This window comes from Vulpes vulpes, chromosome 9 (genome assembly GCF_048418805.1).
Source record: "Vulpes vulpes isolate BD-2025 chromosome 9, VulVul3, whole genome shotgun sequence".
Lineage (NCBI taxonomy): Eukaryota > Metazoa > Chordata > Mammalia > Carnivora > Canidae > Vulpes > Vulpes vulpes.
The window spans coordinates 93,105,561-93,127,405 of record NC_132788.1 but is presented as its reverse complement, the minus strand read 5'-3'; the positions used below and the strand labels follow the sequence as shown (position 1 = coordinate 93,127,405).

Genomic DNA, 21,845 nt, shown 5'->3' with positions numbered 1-21,845 from the left:
AGGTTCAGGGCTAACCTGCTTAAACTGGATGCTGTGTTTCTACAGTGAGGAATAGCTCCTCATTCGAGGATCCCAGGATGAGTTACCCCTCTGGTAAAGACTTAGCTAAAGCAGTAATATATCCGTCTGTCCAGCCAGGTAGTGCCAGGTCCCTCCCCCATGCTGACCCTTGTTCTCAAGGCTCACAGTCTCCTCTATGGGCAGAAATAATCCTCTCAGTTTTCTAGGGTTAGGGTTAGGCCCCCATTCCCAGCACCCACTTCCTGTGCAAAGACCCTGGGGGAGCATGAATGGAACATTGAAGAAGGAGCTCCAGACCTAGAGCTTCCAGTCCCTAGGACCCAGCATCCTCAAGGTCAAGGTCCTGTGAGTCCTCCCATGGGGGTCTGGCCTCTGCCCCAGTTTCTGGGGACTGTGAAGGTCAGCTCTGGGCAATTAGCTGGGGAGGAATACCCATGGCTGGTTGGTGTAGATGAGGGCTTTAAGAAGCCATATATATGTGCGTGTGTGTGTATATACACACACACACACACACACACACACACACACACACACACAGCAGATGAATTAGAAAATATGGACAAGGGAAAAAAAGACAAACTCCCTTGTTCTTCCAAAACGATCTCCTGTATACACTGTTCTCACATACACACATCTGTACAAACTGGAGATCAAGTGCACTTTTAAAAAACAAATACACTTTACATTTTGGAATAACTTTTAGATTTATAGGAAGGGTTGAGATGACAGTTTGTATCTACCCTTCACTCAGCTTCCCCTAATCTTACATAACTGAAGCATATTTGTCAAAGCTAAGAAACATAAATACATGAACTCTAGCCTTTATTTAGACTTCACCAGTTTTTCCATTGTCTTGTTCCAGGATACAATCCAGACTACCACAGCAAGATTTAGTCAGTGTGTCTCCTTAGTCAATGTGTCTGTGACAGGTTTTGAGTCTTTGTTCTTCATGCCCTTGACAATCTGGAGTGCTGGCCAGGCATCCTGCAGAATACCCCCCAGTCTGGGTTTGTCTAACATTTAGTTTATGATTAGACCAGGGAGATGGGGTCCTGGTAAGAACACAACAGAGGTAGGAGCACCCTTCCCATTGCTCCCTATCATTGATGGTGTTCACCTTCATTTGCTTAGGTGCTATCAGGCTTCCCCATAGAAATCTACTCTTTTTCTTTTCACTGCTCTGGTCCTTGGAAGTGAGTTACTAAGTCTAGCCTGGCCTCAAGGGGTGATGAAGGGATTGAGGTTGGATTAAGCTCTACCATCTCTATGGGAGACTATCCACATCAACACTTATTATTTGAGCCCTGGCTTTTCTGGATATCAAGTAGACCCCTAGCATGCACACAGCCATTCTTCGTCTGAGCAGGGCAACCCAGGATGCTGTGAGCATTTCGTCTCATTTGCTCTGGTCCTTCCTGCTAAGGGAGAAGAAAATGATCCCCGACTCCACAGACTGCAAGTGCTTACTGAGGGTGTCCCCCAACCCCTGTGCAGGGACCACAGGGACTGAATGTCAGGTGACCAGGGAGGAGCCTCTGGTTAATCTGGCCCTGCCCTCTGCCTCAGGCAGGGCAACGGTGGCAGCTGCCTTGGCAGGGGAGGCCCATCTCAGGGGAGGCCTACCTCGTAAGTGGCCACTCCGCTGAAGGGTGGGTGTGCAGTCTCCACCTGAGAGCCTGCAGGAATCACCAGGCCTGTGTCACTGGCTTTGCAGCCTGCCCTGTGCTGAGGTCTATAGCCTGAAAAACGACCTGGCAAGGGGGCCCCTTGGCCACTGGGCTTTCCTTCCCAGTTCTTTGGGTCTTACAAATAGCCCCTGTGCTAGCCTCCTCACCACCCCGCCGTCCTCCCCATATGAGCCCAGAAGGCAGATACTCCTCTAAGACTCCGTTTCTGCAAGGCCATTAAAACTTGCCTGATAGCTTATGTTTCCTGAAAGAGCATCATGGGTCTGAGGGGCACCTGGGTGGCTCAGTCAGTGAAGTGTCTGCCCTTAGCTGAGGTCATGATCTCAGGGTGCTGGAATTAAGCCCTGTTCAGGGGTGGGGCTTTTCCTCCCGCCTCCCCTTTGCCCCTCCCCCCAACTCATGCACACACCTTCTTTCTCTCAAATAAAATCTTAAAAAAAAAAAAAAAGCCACCAAAGAACATCATGGTTTTGAGACATTCGTCAAAATAATTTCTGAGAAAAAAATTTCTGAGGATGTCCTTGTCATTTCTGTCCAGAGTTACGGTGGAGCAGCCCTGGTAGGCTTTGCTGCTGTAGCTGACCTCAGGCAGGCAGTAGACTGCTTCCTCCCTCACTCCTGCCCGTCTTGCCCTAGCAGGGTCAATGCCACTGGAACTACCTATGGCTTCCCGGGTCTCCAGGCCTAGAGTGGGATGCATGAGGGCTCAGGCATGAAGGTAGATGGGCAGGACCTGTGTTTCCCTTTTCCTCCCACTGCCCTTGGCTGGGGGCCCAGGTGTCTGATGTGAGGGATGGTGGCAGGGAGGCCTTCAAGCTACGCAGGGTCAGGGTTAGGGGTGCTGAGGGGAGATTGGTCTGGAAATGAGCAGGGTATGGCCCTCCTCGAAGACAACAGGCAGCCCTGTGTGCAAAGTGAGCAAGGATAGGAGGGCTTGAGGCCAATAGTCTGTGCTGGCCTGGGATGGGCTGGTCCCAGGGGGTATACAAAGCCCACCCTGACTGTGGTCCCAGTACTTCTTCAGGGACCCATGGAAAAGAAGACCAGGAGACACAGCAGAGGCCCATGGCCAACACCCACCTTGGGTAAGGGTTGTATTAAACATCAAAAAACACATTTCAGATGCCAAGAAAAGTGAAAAAAAAAAAAAAAAAAAACTACAGTAAGAAACATTTCAAAGCAACAGAATAAAAAAATTGGGCTTTCAGCTCAAAAAGGGACACAAGTAGAAGTTAAAGAAGGTGTGGTAACTCAGATCCTACCAGCCACTTGGCAGTGGCCCCCAGTGACACTGATCACTGTCTGAATGGCAGCCTCCTGCTAGAAAGAACCAAAGCTCCAGTCAACTGTCCTTACTCAATTTGGTATTTGAAAGAGGTCATCAAATTGTAGTCCTCTTCCAAGTCTAGCACAGTCTCAACAATATTGTGATCATCAAAAGCCTGCTTGAGGCTGCCGGGGTCAGTATCCGAGGCCTTCTGAGGGCTCTCGTCCACGAGCAAGGCCCAGGCTTCCTCCCTGAAGGGCGAGTCTTCGCAACGACTGCACACACGGTTCAGCTCATTTTCAAATTCTAGTTTCCCAGCCAACTCTTCAATAGTTCGGATGCTTGTGTGGTCTTTAAAATAAGAACGTTCAGCATTACAATTCCAGTGAGAGGTTTCAGAAGACAGGTCAGGCACAAGTTAAAACCCACATAGGGTGGCCACTCTTCAGAGACTTTGGGACAGGCAGGCTCCCAGGCTGAGTGCCAAATTCTAAGGTGCCCACGTCTAGTCCCAGAGTTATTGAGCTCAGCTACCTGCCAGTCCCCAAGGAAAGTGGAAGTGGAAGACTATAGAGATATACAGGCTTGTCTTGAATCTTAGGTAACAAGATTCATGACAAGCCATGACACATGACACCTGACAAGACATAGTGTGAAAACAATGGAGTCTTTAGGGGAATGCTGCCCCCGCTGGCAAGGACTATGGAAGATGGTGAGTGGAGGGAGATGCCCTTCAGCTTTCCTCCTGAGGCTGAGGCTGAGGCTACTGGAAGAGACTCCAGCCACTCACAGGCTGCCAGTAGCCTGGCAGGTGTCTTATTCTGTGGCCTCAGGGGAGTGGCTCCTCCCACCATTCCTCCCTTTCATCCCCTATAACCTAGAGGCCCTTCCAGAGCCAACAGCTTCAGGCTGTTTATCTAATGTGCAGCGTGAGTCATTTGAAGAAAAAAAAAACATACAAAAAATAAATAAAAATAAAAACAGGGCATATATAGTTCGCCTACAGAATGTACAGATGTGTAGGAAAAAACCTCTGGCAGGGTATACAGCACTGTTAACAGTGGCTTTCTCTGGGTGCTGGAATTACAGGGGAACTTTGGGCTTCTAACTTTTCTTCTAATTTTTTTTTTTTTTTAAAGATTTATGAGAACTAAGAGAGTACTGTTTTTTTTTTTTTTTTTTTTTTTAAAGACATCTGCTGACTCAAGAGCCCGTGTGAAGGACCTATTCTCCCAAGGAGAGGACAGGTCTGGCCTCTGTACTCACCGATCATATCAAGCAGATCTTTTGTGACCTCTTGGCTAGAATTGCTGAATGGCATGTTTGAGTCAACCTTCAAATCTTTCTCCTTATCTTTCCTGTAGCCCCCAGGTGGAAAAAAAAAAAAGAAGGTGGAGAGTTAGAGTCTCTTTCAATAAAGTATTGTAGGGAACTCAGTGTTAATCCTAAAAACAAAAACATACTGTAACTTTAAATTGACTCTTGTGCTGTGATTAGAGCAGACAACTGGAAACTGCTAAGTCAGGTAAGTTGACTAGTAGCATCATCCTCAGGACTCATGAGCATCACCAAGGGCGAATTCATGCCTATGAATTTGTTAGAATTGAACCAAGTAAATGGCTTCTTCCTTCTCTGCCTCCAGGGCAGCCAAGATGGCAGGACCTTGAAATTCCAACCCACATGGTCACCCTTGCTCCAAAGGTGCCTAGAACCAGGCAGTTTAAACCGAGTTGGAAGAGGGGCACCGGGCTGGTTCAGTCAGAAGAGCATGTGACTCTTGGCCTTGGGGTGATGAGTTTGATACCAGAGTGGATGTAGAGATTATATAAATAAACAAACTTGAAAGTTATCAGGGAGAAAAAAGGTCTAGGGAGATGTTAACCCAGGGATGGTCTAAAACCTCATCGGGTGGGATGGGGGTGAAGGGAGAAGGATGAAAGAAGTAGGGCCAAGCCATCCCATCCGTCTGGCCTCTCCCTAGTATGCACATTGAAATTAAGGTCTTTGTTTCTGCAGCATAAAAACTGAAGTGACTTAGAAATCAGGTTCTCTAACATTCACTACCCCACTGGGAACTGCAAAGTGATTTCTGGGAATGGTCTGACAGTCCTCAAGGGGAGGCAGAAGCAATGCTACAGACTCAATTTAGGAACTTCAAAATGTTCAGAAGTCAGAGTCCCCCTCCTAACTTTTTACAGTCAAATTGGAATCACCTTAGGCTGTCTTTTCTCCAGTTCTCCCCATCTCCCACGGCTCTCCAAAACTGTCTTTCGGGTGCCAAAATGGAGGAGTGCATCAATACGTTTTCCTTACTGGTCAGAGGTTTTCTTTTCGGGCATAAAGCATGTGGCTTTGCATTCATTGGGGCATGGTTTGGAGCAAAGGCAGGGCTCTCGTTCTCAGGAGCACACGGGACTGGGATGAAAGGAGCTGCGGAGGAGGAGCAGGCTGCCAGCGGGTGCCTCCTGCAGAGAAGCCGGTGCACAGGGAGGGGGGAGGGCGGCACGGCGGCGTCCAGCTCCAGCCTCTGCCGGCCTGAGCATTCCTGGGAATGACTGACGCCTTCAAAGGCCCGGTCAATGGCTGCAGTCAGCTCCTTTCTGCATCTTCTCAGTTTTTCAGACATTTCCCCTAAAAGCGACCACGTCTTTATTATGTAATACGTTGGAAATGCACAGAGCAAAACGAGAATAACGTTACAGACTAGGTTGTAAACCACCCCCGAAAGACGCATGTCCCAGAGCTCGATCCACTCCACAGGCCAGTGGCTAGAGGTACCCACACTGCGGGCGCCTTCCTCCCAGGTGGCGGGTGTAGCCCGCGGTTCTCTGGGAGGAACCTGCGATCGGGCGGGAGCCCCAAGGACGCCCGGCCCCGCCTCCCCGGGCTCGGGCCCGCCCTCCCCGCCCTCCCCGCCCGCCCCAGCCGAGGCCCGGCCATGTGTGCAGCACCCTCGGCCCCCACCAGCAGCCCGCAGGCGGCCACGTCTGCAGCCGCGTCCTCACCGTCCTCACCCGGCAGTGTGGCTACACTGCCACCCCCGCCAACGGTCGCTGCGCGCCCCGGCCTATCACGCGCTCAAGAATGGCGCTCCCTGATCCCCACCCTGCCAAGGTTAAAGGTCAGATAAGAATGCCCGGAGCGACCACCCCACCCCGTTCTTAAAACCCACGCGGCCCGGCTGGAAGCCCGTCCCCCCACCCCCACCCCTCCCAGCGAGGGAGGCGGCAGGGACCCGTTGGACAGCGGGTGGGGGTGGGGGCAACCGGGACTGGGGTGAGGGGGGGCCAGGCCGCCCAGAAAGCTGCCGGTGGGGCGGGGATCTCACTTCTTACCAAAGTGGGTAAGAAGGGAAAGGTTCCCATTCTCAAGCCAATGTGGAGAGAAACTGGATGGGCTACTGTACCCAGAAGTTTTGTACACCAACTTCTTTTAAGTGGTATGTAATAAAAGCTCCACACCATATCCAACAGTCAATTCATCAAAGATGGTGAGGGACATAACAGAACTGCTAGGTTCCACACGAGATTGAGGGGCAGGAGACCCCAACACCAAATATCTTCATTTCATTAGGGGAGAGAAAGATGGAAATTCCAAGATGGCTCAAAGGGAAACAAACAGGCTTCAGGGACTAATTCTGTGGGAATTATAAACCCATCTCAGTGCACAGCAAGGGAAAAGGGGATATCAAGTGAACTTGAGGCTTGGTTTACTGTGGGTAGACTGCTGGGGTGACCAGGAACCAGCACCAGAGTAAGAAATCCAGGAACTCAGGGCAGCCTGCTGTAGGTCTTCATGGCCACCATCCTCAATTACAGTGTTCCTCTCCATTCTTTGGAATTCATCGGCCTTACTCCACTGTGTAGCCCCCCCTCCCGACCCCCACATTCCAGCTCTACAGGTCTTACAGAAACTTCTCACCACCTGTGTAAAAAGAAAATAATTCAGCCTCTTGACATAACCCTTCTGAGCAAACAGGGTCTTTTTTTTTTTTTCCTTCTGCTCATAAAAGAAGGGGATTTCCTCATCTGGTTTTTAGACCAAACACTAGTAGTCTTCAGGGTGTCAAAGATGTTCTCCTGGGGGATTACACTGGTGCTGTGGGGCGGCAGGGTCTTGGAGGCAGCATCAGTTGGTGTCCATGCTGCAAGCCTCATCGTCCCCCATGCCCTGCTGTGAGCTGCTTGGGCTTGTCCCTCCTTCAGAGGATCCAGGAAAACTAGCAAGTGAAGGCGTCTTATAAAATTCATCATCTCGACGTTGGTAAAAGAGCACATAAGCTGCTTTTGTCTATAACACAAGAGGGGAAAAGTTCATTCACTGGTTGGAATTACCATCCACTCTCCCTGGCTTTTCTCTCACTGTTCAAAACCCACTCTCAGAGTTTTGCCATCTTGCCCTGTGCATTCAAACAGAGGCAACAAGGAAGGAGACCCTGCTCAGAGCGTGGGGAAAGGCCGGTACCCTGTGACAGAACCCAGAGAAGAACCTAGCTTCTCATTTAGGAAGGGTCCTGGAAGGAATGGCAGTCAACTCTACCACACCCAGCTCCCATTGTCACATCAGGATGACCAAATAACCAACTAGCCCAGGAGGCTCTTCCCAGCTTTAATCCATCATCAAGGTAAGAGGAGGAGCCAAGTATTAGAGCCTACTCACCACTATCTGATCTTCAGAGGCCAGGGACACGTTGCTATCATCAAAATAATACCATTTCCCGTTCAGTTTGTTCTTCGCATACGCAGTATCTGCCAAGTCAACAAAGAAAATACCTCTAGCAATCACCAGAGAACTAATCTGGCTAGTTTATTAGACTTGGACTAAACAATAAAACTCTAAAAAAACAAAACATAGGCCCTGAAATTAAGAATAATTTACAGGGCAGCCCCAGTGGCGCAGCGGTTTAGCGCTGCCTGCAGACCAGGGTGTGATCCTGGAGACCCAGGATCGAGTCCCACGTGGGGCTCCCTGCATGGAGCCTGCTTCTCCCTCTGTGTCTCTGCCTCTCTCTCTCTGTCTCTCATGAATAAATAAATAAAATCTTAAAAAAAATAAAAGAATAATTTACAAATACAACCAAGATAACTAATTTTTTTTTTTTTGAAATCTATTCTTTCTTGAAAAGAGTAAAAATGGGGCACCTGGGTGGCTCAGTTGGTTAAAGCATCTGACTCTTGATTTCAGTTCAGGTAATGATCTCAGAGTTGTGAGTTCAAGCCCTGCATCAGGTTCCATGCTGGGTATGAAGCCTGCCTAGGATTTTCTTTTTTCCTCCCATCTCTTTCTCCCCTCCCACTCTTTAAAAAAAAAAAAAAAAGGCAAAAATGGAGTTGTCACAGACCAAGGCTTTTTAAACTGTAATTTTGGGAAACTAATCAAACAAAGAAATCAGTATCAATCTTCAGGATGGCTATAAGTAATAATCCAGAGCCAAGGACCCATAAAAGCTGATGAAGTTTAAGATTTAAGCAAAATGGCTTTCAAAAGAACAGACCAAATCAAACTCCCCTTGGTCCAGGTAGATGGCTACTACTGCCTCTTCCTGCCTCCAGAGCCTCTGGGGTAATCCCAGTGAGGGATACACTGGGCGTTCAGGCTTGCAGAGCTGGGATGTGAACAAGATGGCTTAAATTTTATCTTTCTCTGAGAATCAAAGTCTGTGGCTGGGTAACAATTCCTCACAGTGGTCCAAGCCTTCCCCACAGCCAACACTTTCTATCTTGATTTTATACTATTCTCCAGCAGGATGTTTGTAAACAGCAATCCCAGCAGCAATGAGTAATTCCTTGCCCACCCCACCCTCTACAAAATGACTCTAATGGAGAAGTGGCTGTTAGTCTCCACCAGCTGCGTGACGCTGGGCCAGCCATTTAACTCTCCAGTGAGGACTGGGCGCCTACTGCAGGGATGAAGAACACAGGAAAAGGTGCCAAGGACCTGTCCCTACATTTGGCATTACAGTAATAATGGTGGCTCTCAATCCTGGAGTTCCAACTGTGGACCTAATGTGGGTCCTCAGGCAACCAGCCTGATCTCATGGATGAGAGAGAACACCGAAGGATATGGAGGCTAAGGAACTTGCCCAAGTGGTATGTTTATATACTAAAACTTTTAAAAGTTATTTCATTTGGCATGCATGAACACAGATCCCAAAATTAATTCTGGGAAATTAATTTTTCTGGAAAAAAGCTGCATTAAGTGCTACAGGGTATGATGTGACGAGGGATCACCAATAGCCATTCTAGGAGAGCCCCAACTTTCAAACAGGCACAATTTTATTTCCTAGCCTCTCCTAAAGCTACATGTAACCACGTGCCCAGTTACAAGCTAATGAAATGTCCACAGAAGAGCTGAGGGGGGACTTCTAGGAGGCTGCCTTAAAGGGGAAGGCTGCGTCCATTTTTCTCTTCTTCTGATAGTGTGCAATGTAGACATGAGGGCCAGACACTGAGCAGCCATCCTGAGCCATGAGGTGATACAGTAAAAACGGAGGGGCAAGAAAGCAGACTGCTGGGCTGAGAGAAAAAGTGTCACAGTATAGGGAAGAGGTCTGAAGCTTAGGGAAGTTCTATAATCTATTGTTGAATGTAAAAGGAACTGAAACCTCCTGTGCGGCCATCTCTGGGGTCCTAACACTGGGTGTAGTGGCAGTTGGCATGGTGTAGATGCAGCAGAGATGTGAAGAAACCCAGCTCTTCACTTCAAGCATCACTAACACCCTTCCACAAACAAGTAACAAAATATACGAAGTCTTTTCATTAAAAAAGAAAATTTCCAGCGGCACCTGAGTGGCTCAGAGGTTAAGCATCCAACTCTTGGTTTTGGCTCAGGTCATGACCTCAGGATCATGAGATCGAGCCCTGCATCAGGCTACACACTCAGTGCAGGGGTCTGCTGGAGATTCCCTCTCCCTCCGTCCCTCCCCATCGCAAGTGCTGGTTCTCTCTCTAAAATAAATAAAAAATAGTTTAAAACAAAACAAAACAAAAACCTACACATTCTAGACATTTTGGAAGATAAGGTAGAGCAAAGAGAAAGTTTTGTTGATTTTTGCTTTAATGTAGTTGTGATATGAGCTTCTACAGTGATACGAGTTTGAACATGTCATGGGCATTTCCCCATGTTATTGTTTATTTTGCAATGGCGGTGTTCTCGTCCATCAAGTAGGTGGACAGCAGTGCCAACTGTTGGCTTACCAACGCAGCTACAAAGTTTTCACTGTTATAAATAGGGGAATCTTTGTGCATTAAGCTTTTTCCCAATGTCAAGTACTTTCCTTAGGATAGATTCCCAGAGGTCGGGATTACTTGGATTCAAGAATATGAAGACTGGGGTGCCTGGCTGGCTCAGTTGGTGGAGCAAGGGACTCTTGATTCTGGGGTCATGAGTTCAAGCCCCATGTTGGGTGTAGAGACCATTTAAAACTAAAATCTGGGGTGGGGGGGAAGACATGAAGCTCCATCCCTACCCCAAAAAAAGAAAGAAAAATAATGGAGAAGCAGTAGTAGTTTGAACCAAACCTGAAACCTTGACACTTGAGGCCTGAAGCACTAAAGATAAAGTACTGAGGGCAGGGCCTGGCACACAGGAAGAGACCAGTGAGACTGGCCACAGGCATTTCAACATGTCAGAGGTGGCAGATGCCAGTACTTACAGTGGCCAACTCCCATGGCTCCGTAATGATTAGACACGGCAATGAGGTCGTACACATAAGGCCTTGCCGACAGGTCACATACAAACTCGGACATGTTCAGAGCTCTGAGCACAAAACACAAAAAATGGCCTTTACTGCATCAAACTAGAGAAAGCAGCTGGAGTAACCCAGCAACCCCTTCTCTGTACTAGGCTAGGACACAGGGAAGCAGAAACAGTAACTACATCAGGAATGCACAGCCAGGCTGCGTGGCAGGGGCCCTGTGGGCTCGTCTGACCACTGGCCTATGCAGGCTGGAGAGAAGTTGCCCGGCTAGATCCAAGCACCAAGCTAGCACCAGTGAGGAAGGGCTCTGGGCATGGAGAAGAGGGCTGCAGCAACTATGTAGGAAGGGCAATTAGGATCAAAATTACAGTTGATGCCATAAAAATTTAAATACCAAAAGAGGCCCCAGAAAACTTTTCTCCCCAACATTTTAGTTTGAAAATTTTAAACACACAGAGAAGTTAAATTTTACAACAAATCCTCCTGTACCACCACCCAGGTTCTCCCACTGACACGTCTATACTCCATGCATCTACCTTCACTCCCACTGCCCAGTGAGCATTTTAAAATCTGCATTTGGCAGACGAACTCTTATGAGGCTGGCTTCCTTTTCTGTGTCAGTTACACTCTGCATCCTGGGACCCGGGAACACAGGGAGTTAGTCAATCCCACTCTCTGCCCCAGGAACAAGACAGTTGGATCTGCACCCCCACTGCAGCCCCCAGTTATCCAATTCTCCTCAGCTGAGCATGCTCTGGTTGCTTCATCACCCAGTTAATGAGAAGCAGCACTGTATTTGTGCTGTCTAGCTGAGACCAGGCTCCCTGGGACTAATGACGGATGGGAGGCCTGGTTCAGTCAGAGGGCAGAAATGATTAGCCTCACTCTGAGCCTGGAAAGTGCTTCTGTAGGACAATCTTTTCGCTAAAGGTAGGAGGATGGGGAGAGGGGTGAGCCCAAGTCCAACTGCCTAAAGCCCAGCAACATGCATCCTAAAGCAGAAATGTCTTTGGTGACAAAACTCTCAGTAAATCAGTGCCCAAGTCTTCTGCCTACTTTTGAATTCTCCTAAGAACTTGCAGCTCAGGGACCCACCTGACTGGGAATTCCACGACTGTGTCAAGCTTATCCCTCCAGTATCTATTGTAGGAGAAACGTTTGAGGTGGACTACCAGGATCTTCGGCAAGGACCACAGGTCAAACTTCTTAGTGGCCTGTTGATGCTTCTTACAGTTGGGACAGTACCTGCAGAGAAAAGAGAAACCTCCATTTACTGGGGCGGTGGGGGATGGGACCAGGGCCCCTGAGCACCCAAGCACACAGGCATAGCCACAATCCCACAGCATCCTTTCCTGTACTTAGCATGATTGCTTCAGGGTGGGGTGTGTGTGTGTATGTCTAAGCCACCTTCTGAAAAGGAGGCATGGCTTTCTTAGTCTGGAAAACAATTTGCACAGACTGTGATATAGGGTCAATGTAAAGAAGTGACAGTGGCACATTTCCCCACCCTCAAAAAAGGATTTTTATGTACACAGATGGCCCCAGCAGATCAGTGCAGGGTGCATGGGGGCCCCCACCCAGACTGGGGAGCTGCATACCAGGGGTCATGCTCCCCAAGGGTCTCCATGGTGGTGAAGAGCTCAATGCAGTCTCTCAGGGCCACGGCAGTCTTCTTCTTCTTCTGAGGCTGCAACATGCTCATGTGCTTCTCATAGGCCTGTGAGGGAAAAAAAGCGCTGACTTCTGGTGGGGAAATGAGTTCTTACCAGGTTAAGCCACAACCTCACAAACTTCTATGCTTAGAATATAATATACTTTCTGGAGCCTCTGAACATAATGTGACAAAATCTTTAAGTGGTTTCCATTCTCATTCTGAACAGAATTTGTTAAATTGCCGGAGAACTGGTGAGAGTGACCCAAATATACAGCCAGAGCAGAAACCAGCACTGCTTCATGACCAAGAATCCCGAGTCACGTACCTCAGACTCTTGCTCATCGTAATACAGGCTCCGGGTCTCACTGTCCCAATCGATGGCCAGTGTGGATCGAGCTGTGGAGGAGGACCACAGTGTTACTCATTATTAATGACCAGCAACAGGAAAGGCTCTTCAAGTGACAGGAGTGAAAAGAAAACACTCAAGCTGCATCATCAACTCTTGCTCTCCCATCACCAGCCACAGCAAGAGCAATGCTCAGCCCTGAGCCAGCCAGGTCTGAACCCTTGGACCCCTAAATCCTTTGGCAAAGATTTCCTCAATGCCACAGTTAAGTTCCAGGGGTGCTAACCATATGGGCTACTGAAAAGTATAAGTTAAGATAAAGTCACAGCGACGAGAATCACCTTCCCATCTTAACTCATGAGGAATGCTGACAAAATAATGAAACGCCTGTTTTGAGACGATGGGTATCAGGCAGAGGCACAGTGCCACCCCCAAGAGAAGGAAAACAAACAAGGTGAAGCCTACACCAGCACAGATTACTCCCTGCGGGCACTTTCCAGGCCCCAGCATGCGACAGAGGGGGAAGGAGATGGGAAGACCGAGGTGGGGAACCAGACTGGAGTTCGAGAAGGTACCTAGAATTTGCAAGGCATTGGACAAGAGAAGGAGGCTCCTGCACAGAGAGGCAAGAGCTGCAGGGACAGGGAGACAAAGACACAAAGACCCGAAAACACGTCAATAAAGCTGATATGAAAACAAATTTTTAAAGAGATCTGAGGAAAAAGAAAGGGAATGAAAGAAAGCGAATTTATTTTCCAGTGAAGGAGACACAGTAATGCTTCCAGGCAGGAGTCTTCACCATCCTCTCGGGCTCTCCACACAATGCACATCCTGCTGGGATGCCTCTTCCATGTGCACGGCAGCCCCCTTCACGGCTCCAGCTAACAAACAGCCCATGAAATCCATGACCACCATCTAGACGGGTCATATGTCATGAGCAGTCTTATGGAAGAAAAGAAATAGGCATGTAGTCTCATAAGTGAGAGGACTCTGGGGAAACGCTGCCATGTGGGAGGCATGAGAAGTGTTATCAATCCAGAGCAAAGGTCCTGAGGGTAGTGGCAGTGGAGGAAGAGCTCACTTCCATCTAACGTCATCGAGGACCAGAGGGACAAGCCTGACAAGATGGCTGGGGCAGGGGTCAAGTCTCTGAAACAGAGACCAGTTAGGGAGCTTTAAGCCAAGGCCCACATGCATGTCTGTTCCTGAAGCTACAGGGAGATGGTGAGAGCCCAGCGCATCGAATACTGAGAGCAAAGAGGATTTTCGAACAGATTCTAAGCAATCCTACAACCCAAACCTAGTTTGAAAGGTTGAAAAAAGTACTTACAGTTGAGTTTAAGTAGTTTTCCATCAGTTGCAAGGGAATTTATGTCAGCTGTCCCATAGGAGTTCACAAGGCTGAAGGTAAAAAGCCTTTTTGGGCAGGGCTGGCCTTTGACTTTCTTTTGGGTGGTCTCCTCGTGGTCACCTCCTAGCTCGTCTTCCCCACTGTCTTCTGTTTCTGAGAGCTGCTCTTTGCCTTCTTCCTGATGCTCCATTTCTTCTTCATCTTCTCCTGGCATACAAACGAAAACCAAAGCATATATAATTTGCCAACATTTCAATGCTAAAAATTTACTTTTATACCTAATTATGGTACTTCCTTCCAGATTTTGTTCTCTGCGTGTGAAATCACATCTAGCCCTTTACGAGGCACCTGAATTCACCCTCACCCCAAGCTGGTGAGACAGGCAGAGTGGGTCCTGCTAACCTGTGATAAGGAAGCGTGAGCCCAGGAAAGCTTACTGAGGCCCCCAAAGGCACGAGATGAGTCAGCAGGCCCACCTGTCCTAAATGTGGGCCCCTCCACACCTGGTACTTTACTGGGCTTCACCCCACATCCTCAGACTCTTTCAACTTTGTCACTTGATCCACAGAGAAAAAAGGACCAGAGTGGTTTAGAAACAATTTAAATGTCAATTTAAAAAGTATTACTATGATCACAAATACTAAGTTAAAGCTTCAGTTCCTCTACAAGAAACATGCTGGCTGGCCCTTCAACAAGTAGTCAGTGATTGTGGCTCAGGTACAGGTGCCAGGTTGGGTTCCGGGGACACAGCAGACACAGTCCTCCCCACTTTCCCCGCCCTTATTCATTTGAGATGGTAGAATTTCAAGAATTTTTCTAAATTGATTTATTTATTTTTTTAGTTATCTCTACACACAATGTGGGCCTGAACTCATTACACTGAGATCAAGTCCCATGCTCTTCCGTCTGAGCCAGCCAGGTACCCCTCAAGAGTTTTATAGGCATTCTAGAGACATTATGCTGATGAGTAAATTTCCCAGGTATTTCCAGAGAACTGGTATCTGTGGCTGCACGAAGGCGACCCATGAATATGATCATCGCACTTTTTTGTTGTTGGGCCAAAGGGAAAGTGAGGACATTGGATAAGCAATTTCAACAAAGATGGGACAGCTCCAAGAGGTGATGGAAAAGTAACAGGAGAAGAAAACATTTAAAACATGAAGTTTATATACTTGGGCAACATGAGTAGACATGGAAACTCCAAGGAAAAGAGGATGTTCTAACATAAGAATCCTCTTTTTCTTTTCTTAAAGATTTTATTTATTTATTCACGAGAGACACAGAGAAAGAGGCAAGAGACACAAGGCAGAGGGAGAAGCAGGTTCCACGCAGGGAGCCCGACATGGGACTCGATCCCAGGTCTCCAGGATCATGCCCTGGGCTGAAGGTGGTGCTAAACTGCTGAGCCACCCGGGCTGCCCAAGAATCCTCTTTTAAAGACAGTCTGCCTCAGCAGTGTTCACAAGGAAAGACAAGTCAGGTCCAAGACAACACAGCACTTTCCTCTCAGGCCACAGAAATAACACAGCCGTGGATGAGGGTGTGACATGGGTCCTCATCGGTACCATTCTTAAATAGCCAGCTGGCATAAGCCCCATACTCACAGACATTCTGTTTCCAAGACCAGCTCACTTGGCTCAGAGACAGATGGAGGCTCTGCCTCTTTTACACCCAGGTGGGCCTGCTCCGCTCCCAAACCAGCAAGTGGAAACCCTGCTCTACCCATTACCTCTCTGAGAGGAACACAGCCAAAGCCTGCTTCAGGCCCACTCAGTGAACAAACAGAGCCCTGAAACTATAAACTGTGTTTCCTGGCTGTGTCACTGGCTACCAGCTACTCAGACAACCTCAGGAAGCTTCTGCTAATGCAGTCAGAATTAAATACCAAGAAATGTATATCACAGGATGAGAAAAGAAAGCAGAGTCCACTGAAAGCAGCCACCCAAGATCGCTCAGAGAATCAATAGGAGACAGCCACAGAGGCCTGATGAGGAGCCACGGCAGTAAAGACATTAGAAGTATTTCAACATTAAATGGAGTTCAAAGTCTACGCACCAAGACTCAAAAGAAGGCAGTGGGCAGCCTGGGTGGCTCAGCGGTTTAGCGCCACCTTCAGCCTGGGGCGTGATCCTGGAGACCCGGGATCAAGTCCCAAATCGGGATCCCTGCATGGGGCAGCTTCCCCCTCTGCCTGTGTACACTCTACCTCTCTCTGTTCTGACAAAACCGACAGACAAAATGTCTAAAAAGCTAGGCTAATTGTAACAAGAGCAAATATTTACATGGTATGATTATTATTAATTGAGCGCCTATTACATGCCATACTTTAACCCACATTATCTCATTAAGTTACAACCTCAACTGTGAAAAAGTTATTATCCCATTCTGCAGATGAGTTCAGAGGAATGAGAAAACTTCAAGTCCACCCCACACTTTAAGCTAGGAATCACAGTGCTTTAACTGACAGAACGCCAAGAACCCATGATCCAGGGTCTGCTCAGAAACTGCCACAGCCACTCTGACATCTCTGCACATGGGACCTATGTACAAAAGACGCTCTTATTCATCCCTAGTGGGAGAATATATTCTAGGCAAGAATAACATTATGACTATACTAAATACCATAAAATATAATTTGCAATATCCACTGAGGATGGAGCCTTGTGGGCATTATTTCTAATGTCACCTCTCACTTTCCAGGACTGTGTGTGTGTTGGAGAAATCCGAGCATTTGAATTTGCAACTGAAAATGTATGGCATTAACTTGCATTTGTGCAAGTTGGCATTTGTGGTTTTACAGTGATAAATCCACTAAGTTACCTAGGCCCCCAAAAGAAGAGTGACAACCTGAGCTCCCCAATCAAATATGAGCTTGTGGGCATTTGGCCATGGGAGGATGGCAAGGGCTCTGGGTTTCCTGCAACCAGCCTATCCTACCTCTTTGCACACTGTGGCTCTCTTCGCTCTTGAAACAGGAGCTATCTAGAGTCAGCTATCACCTGTAGCTTCCTGGGTAGAAAGAAATACTCAAGAGAAACAGCCTCTGCCCTCTGACTGGCTGGCCAGGACTCCTGTCCTTTCCAGAGGTATTGCCACACCAGAGTGATGGGTAAGGGCCAAGGTAATAGATCTTCAGATAGATGCCAGGCCATGGAGGCGGTCAAGGGCTACTAGCTAAGCACCTACTCGGAAATTCCAACAGACTAAAATCAAATCCTAACTGCCCCATGACCCTTGGCAAGTCACTCAGTTCTGTGAGGTTAACTCTGCCTATGGTTAAACCCAGCCTACATGTCTAAGCAGAATCCACAGAGAGCTGAAGCTAGAGAACAGACGCTGGCAGCATAGAGCAATGTGATGGAGCTCCCAGGTCTGCCCTCCAGCCAGAGCCCTCATCCAGCCTTAGCGCCTCCCTCTCCTGTGTACACCACACCTTTGGAAGAAGGGGGAGGTCGGGAGGGATTTGGTCAGTCATAGCCCCACAGCATGGTGAGTGCTCACCTTCACAGCTGCCCCTGGAGCCATTGCAGGCCCCCGGCTCCAAGGGCGAGCTGCCAGACTCCTCAGGCAAAGGCTGTTTGATATAGCGGCTGGAAAAAAAGAAAGAAAAGAAATTATTTGTTAGCTGTAACATTTACCTGTTTTTCTCTACTACTCAGATACATGTGGTTCACAATGGACATACAGCTATTTCACAAAGCAATTCAGGTACATAAAAGAGCTTTAAAATCACATGATAGTTCCATATTTTAAGAAATTTAGAGGAACCCAAAAATAAGATGTTTAAATACCAAGTCACTGAAGACTGAATCTTCTATGAATGCCTGTTTCAAGTCGTTTATGAATGTCACATGGCACCATCATTAAAAGAAATATTTCTCAGTAACATTAGAATGACAGCAGAGTATTTTGGAAACTGTATTCAAACAAAAACTGACATCAAAGCACTAGATAGCTTAAACCAAGTTACTAACAAGTGACAGATATGATTCCAGGGATCACAGAGGAAATATAGGTCCCCAGTATCATGGTGCATAAGATGTGCCAGATGCCCTGTCCCAAGAGCACCTGTCCCGGCCCTCCCAGGGGATGGCCCAACTGCATTTTCATAGGAATGAGGACCCAGGTACAACAGAGGCACTCTGCAAGAGGGCAGTCACTACTATGACTGGGCCCATCATGATTTTAGGAAATAAGCAAAACACATTCCTGACACCAACCTGATACGCTCACAGACAGCCTGGTACAAGGACTCGAGGGTTAGCTTGTGCTTGGCAACAGAAACCAGCAGTGGCTGCCCATATAGCACCGCCCCAGAGGAAGTGCTCGATGGCCTGGACTTCCTTTCCCTGAAGTAGACTGGAAGTGTCACACATTCAGAGCCATCAGCAGAGGTGCTGCAGACCTCGTACCTGTGTCAATCACATGAAAGGGTACCTTCAGCAGTGGATCACATGAAAAGCAGAAATCTGAGCTGCAGTTACATGGTGGCCAGGACTGTGGTTACTGGGACAAACCATACCTCAGCATAAAAGGTGGATAAACCATTTCCAAGATGATTCTAGAAACTGGGGCAGCAATCCCAAGGGTCATTGTCAGCAAAACGTGAACCTACATAACCCAGGACTTGGGGCTAACATGATTCTCTTTCCCCCAACCAGGGCCTCAACTCTGTGGTCCTTCAAATGGGACTCAACACAGATGACAGGTGTCATCCGGACCATCACTGCAGACACAGAGGTGGGGGAGACAGGGGGCTGGCCACCAAGTTTATCTTTTGTCACCAAGTTTATCTTTTGTCAACTTGTAAAAAGGTATTCCTAAGTGCCCTGACCTTTAATAAAACCAAGTATCATACAAGAATGTATACCTAAAATAGGAGGCAAAGGTTCTTTATTTCAAATGAGGAAACAAATTTATAAAACTGTTTGCCATCTTTGTTCAAAAACATTGAAATTAAAGAATCATATTTAATTTTTTAAAAATTAGAGATAACCAAAGAAAATGCTAAATACAAATCAATGATTTTGAAAAATATGTCTTACTTAGTGAATACATGGGATTGAGGAGATTTATAGATGTTTTATCCTGGAACAGATGTTACCAAAATTGCTGGCAACCGACTGTAGTCTTTCCCTCTTCCTATAGGGGGAGACACAAACTTACTGATTCAATTTTTGAAAACTAAACACACACACACACACACACACACACACACACACACACCCCTCCCCAGATGCCTGGCAAACAATCCTAAATGAAGTATGTGTAGGAGCCCTAGGAAAACTAAAAAAAAAAAAATGACCAAAGTGTGCTCTAGGTACAGACCCTATTGTCCAGGATCAGGGACAAGAACATGGTCTTGGAGAGAGTCTGGCCCAAATTCCAGGTCTGTCGCTGTCACTTTCTGGCTGCTCTAACGGGGCCAAGTGCTCCCTTCTGACTCCGCTTACTCAGTAAACAATGGAATTACCCACCTTATGGGACAGCCATGAAAATTCAGTAACTTAGCACAGTCTACCACATGTTAAAAAAATATTAGTACAAGTATGTTTTCATGACAATTACCAATTCATCTTTAAAATAATTTGTTTTCTGACGGTTGGCACTCAGCACTCTACAAATTCTTTTGTTGGTGGTGGTTTGCCAAGCTCCCCATATGGCAATGTCCCAGTTCCTCTAAGCTCTGGTGTGTGTAAACATTAATTTCCAAATTGAGGTGAGATGCTTTCAGGACTTGGGATCAGAAATGGAAAGCCTTAGCCCGATGCCCAGCATGAGCCCTGGTGCCTCTGTTTGTAAAGTGAGTGAAGATGGCTGTGATTGGGAGGCAGCCTGCATAAGTGTGAACAGAACTAGGATCTTAGATGTGGTCAAGAAGTACTCTTTTTAGAGTGATCTAGAAGTCACCGGCCTGAAAACTTAAAGGGAAGAAAATACCTCCTCTGTGCACTGCATTCCTCAACCAAAACAAATCCTAAAAACCTTTCTCAGCAGAGGACAAGTTTCCAGTGAGAGGGAATGAGGGAGAAAGAGCATGGCTATGGTTTACATTCAAGCTTCCCTGAGCAAGTGGCTGTCAGGGAGCGCAGGCAAGCTCATATTGCACTCTACCCAATCTGGGAGAGAGACACACAAAATTACAGGGCCCTAAAGAGGACCTGGGAGGGGGCCCAGGGGGCCACAGGAACTGGCAGTGTACTATCCCCACATGGAAGAGAAAAATAAGTATCAGAGCTTACATGATTTTAGAAGAGAAAAAGGCTGTTTCTATCAACCCTCCTTGTCACTCTGAGATGGCACCTGCTAAAGGAGCCATGGCCTACCACATCCCTTCTCTCACCTTCCCGTGGCCCCTTACACAGCTGTTAACTCTTCTTGAGAAAGAGATTTCTGATAGCAAAACCATCTGTGGAACCATTAAATAGGCCTTCTTAACAGGTAGTAATTGTTGACAAAAGACTATGTCCATGCTGAAGAGAATTATCTGGAATGTCTAGCTCTGAAGTGCCAGGAAGTGCTTAGCACATTGATGGCTGCCCACAATTCTCTGAACATCCATCCTATGCACCCAGGAGTCAGGGCAAATCTACATGAGCACTGACTACCAAATCTTCTGCTCTAGAGACACCTATAAGGCAAAGCCTCTAGGATGTTTCCTTGGACACTGCAGCAGAAACCACAAGTACTCACACAAAAATGTCATCCCGAGGCATGATGTGGTTTAAACCTTCATCCATTTGGAAAATTTTGTGGAACCGGTGATTATATACATCTGTGACCACCATCTAAGAATCAACAGTAACAGAAAGATTACAGGATGGGTAAGAGCTTCTACATAAAACTCAGGAGCCAATGAAAACGATGTGCTGCCACACGGTGGTCTCCAGAGAGACCACCATGCAACCAGCCCCAGAATTCAGGGGCCAAACCCCAAGAAGAACAGCATGAATACCACCAGCAGAAAACATGCTGGCAACATCTGTCCTGATGTTTACAATGGGATCTTCCCTCAAATGGCAGTAATGGTGGGGAGTAAGTGCTGACCAAATACTAGTACTCATCCAGAAACCTCTGGAGTGCCCCCCAGGGCCAAGAGTCTTGAAACCATCTTCAGCACATGGCTGAACACACCAAACCCCAACTATGCAAGTACCTAACACTAGCAAGGGTGCAAGGGGAGTGGGGCTGAGCAGGGGCACTGACCAGGGCTGAGACTCAGACTATACAGGAGGATGGGGCGGGGGCGGGGGGGTTCTTCACTTTCCCCACCTCCACACAGGGCCAGGCTCAGTGGAAAGTCCTGTGAGGGCAGTTGCTTTTAAATACAGATTTCTATCAAGAATATGACATTGTCACTCCAGACTTACAGAATTTAGTGTAGGAAAGAACTTCCAGCTTTCTCATACTACAGAAGAGGTCATGTGGCAAGGGGCAGGAAAGCTGAAAGCAGAACCCTACTCCTGGCCCTCTGGCTAGTGTGCCATCAATGGAGGAGAAACAGTGTTCCCCATGGCTGAAGGGACAGTCTCAGCTGCAGTGTGCACAGTGAATGAGGGCCAGGACTGAGGCATCCACATATAATCACGTTTGTGCTGGCCAAAAAACTTCCCACTCAAAATGGGCACAAGTTTGAAAATACAGAGCAAAGGACTACAAAGTGGCCCCAGCAGACCAATTGCCACTGACCACCCTTACATTTTCTGCAGCAACGCCGGACAGCCTGGAAAGAGCCTCACACAGGTCAGACACGGCCCCCATCAATGGCACGACCACACGGTACTGCAAATAGAAAGATGGGAGGGGTGACAAGGGTGCT

General features: G+C 47.6%; 2 protein-coding genes across 8 annotated transcripts in view; both read right to left on the bottom strand.

The window, feature by feature from the left end:
* Positions 1 to 2,771: 2,771 nt before the first annotated feature.
* Positions 2,772 to 6,448, bottom strand: C9H3orf62 (chromosome 9 C3orf62 homolog). Of its 3 annotated transcripts, none has more exons than XM_025988190.2 (4): positions 6,312 to 6,448; positions 5,190 to 5,607; positions 4,243 to 4,334; positions 2,772 to 3,327 (listed from the first exon to the last, which is right to left on the bottom strand). In XM_025988190.2, exons 2-4 carry the CDS (start codon positions 5,600 to 5,602, stop codon positions 3,062 to 3,064), a joined length of 771 nt encoding a protein of 256 aa, XP_025843975.1. In that variant the 5' UTR covers positions 5,603 to 5,607; positions 6,312 to 6,448; the 3' UTR covers positions 2,772 to 3,061. The 3 variants fall into 3 exon arrangements, with proteins under 3 accessions (XP_025843975.1, XP_025843968.1, XP_025843960.1); XM_025988183.2 differs by lacking the exon at positions 6,312 to 6,448 and adding an exon at positions 5,982 to 6,102; XM_025988175.2 differs by lacking the exon at positions 6,312 to 6,448 and having other exon boundaries at positions 5,190 to 6,162.
* A 56-nt stretch (positions 6,449 to 6,504) lies between these two features.
* USP4 (ubiquitin specific peptidase 4) overlaps positions 6,505 to 21,845 on the bottom strand; it is a 53,034-nt gene continuing 37,693 nt past the window's right edge. For 3 of the 5 annotated variants that reach the window (XM_025988145.2, XM_025988159.2, XM_025988153.2), the window contains 11 exons: positions 21,725 to 21,808; positions 20,720 to 20,814; positions 18,247 to 18,438; positions 17,528 to 17,616; positions 14,006 to 14,233; positions 12,655 to 12,725; positions 12,274 to 12,392; positions 11,771 to 11,920; positions 10,631 to 10,734; positions 7,636 to 7,724; positions 6,505 to 7,266 (listed from right to left, as the gene is read on the bottom strand). In XM_025988145.2, the coding sequence (XP_025843930.1) occupies positions 7,105 to 7,266; positions 7,636 to 7,724; positions 10,631 to 10,734; positions 11,771 to 11,920; positions 12,274 to 12,392; positions 12,655 to 12,725; positions 14,006 to 14,233; positions 17,528 to 17,616; positions 18,247 to 18,438; positions 20,720 to 20,814; positions 21,725 to 21,808 (1,383 nt within the window). In that variant the 3' untranslated portion in view covers positions 6,505 to 7,104. Of the gene's footprint in view, positions 7,267 to 7,635; positions 7,725 to 10,630; positions 10,735 to 11,770; positions 11,921 to 12,273; positions 12,393 to 12,654; positions 12,726 to 14,005; positions 14,234 to 17,527; positions 17,617 to 18,246; positions 18,439 to 19,071; positions 19,169 to 20,719; positions 20,815 to 21,724; positions 21,809 to 21,845 lie in introns of all 5 variants that reach the window. The other 2 variants (XR_011994399.1, XR_011994400.1) reach the window with 1 other exon arrangement.

Bases quoted from the DNA above. Each gene is read 5' to 3' on its own strand.
- C9H3orf62 (XM_025988175.2), bottom strand. From the start codon at position 5,710: ATGCGTCTTTCGGGGGTGGTTTACAACCTAGTCTGTAACGTTATTCTC. The intron at 4,335-5,189 runs GTGATTCCAATT...TGGGGGCTACAG, and splicing joins TGGAGAAAAGACAGCCTAAG to GAAAGATAAGGAGAAAGATT. The intron at 3,328-4,242 runs GTGAGTACAGAG...CTTATTTTAAAG, and splicing joins AGATCTGCTTGATATGATCG to ACCACACAAGCATCCGAACT.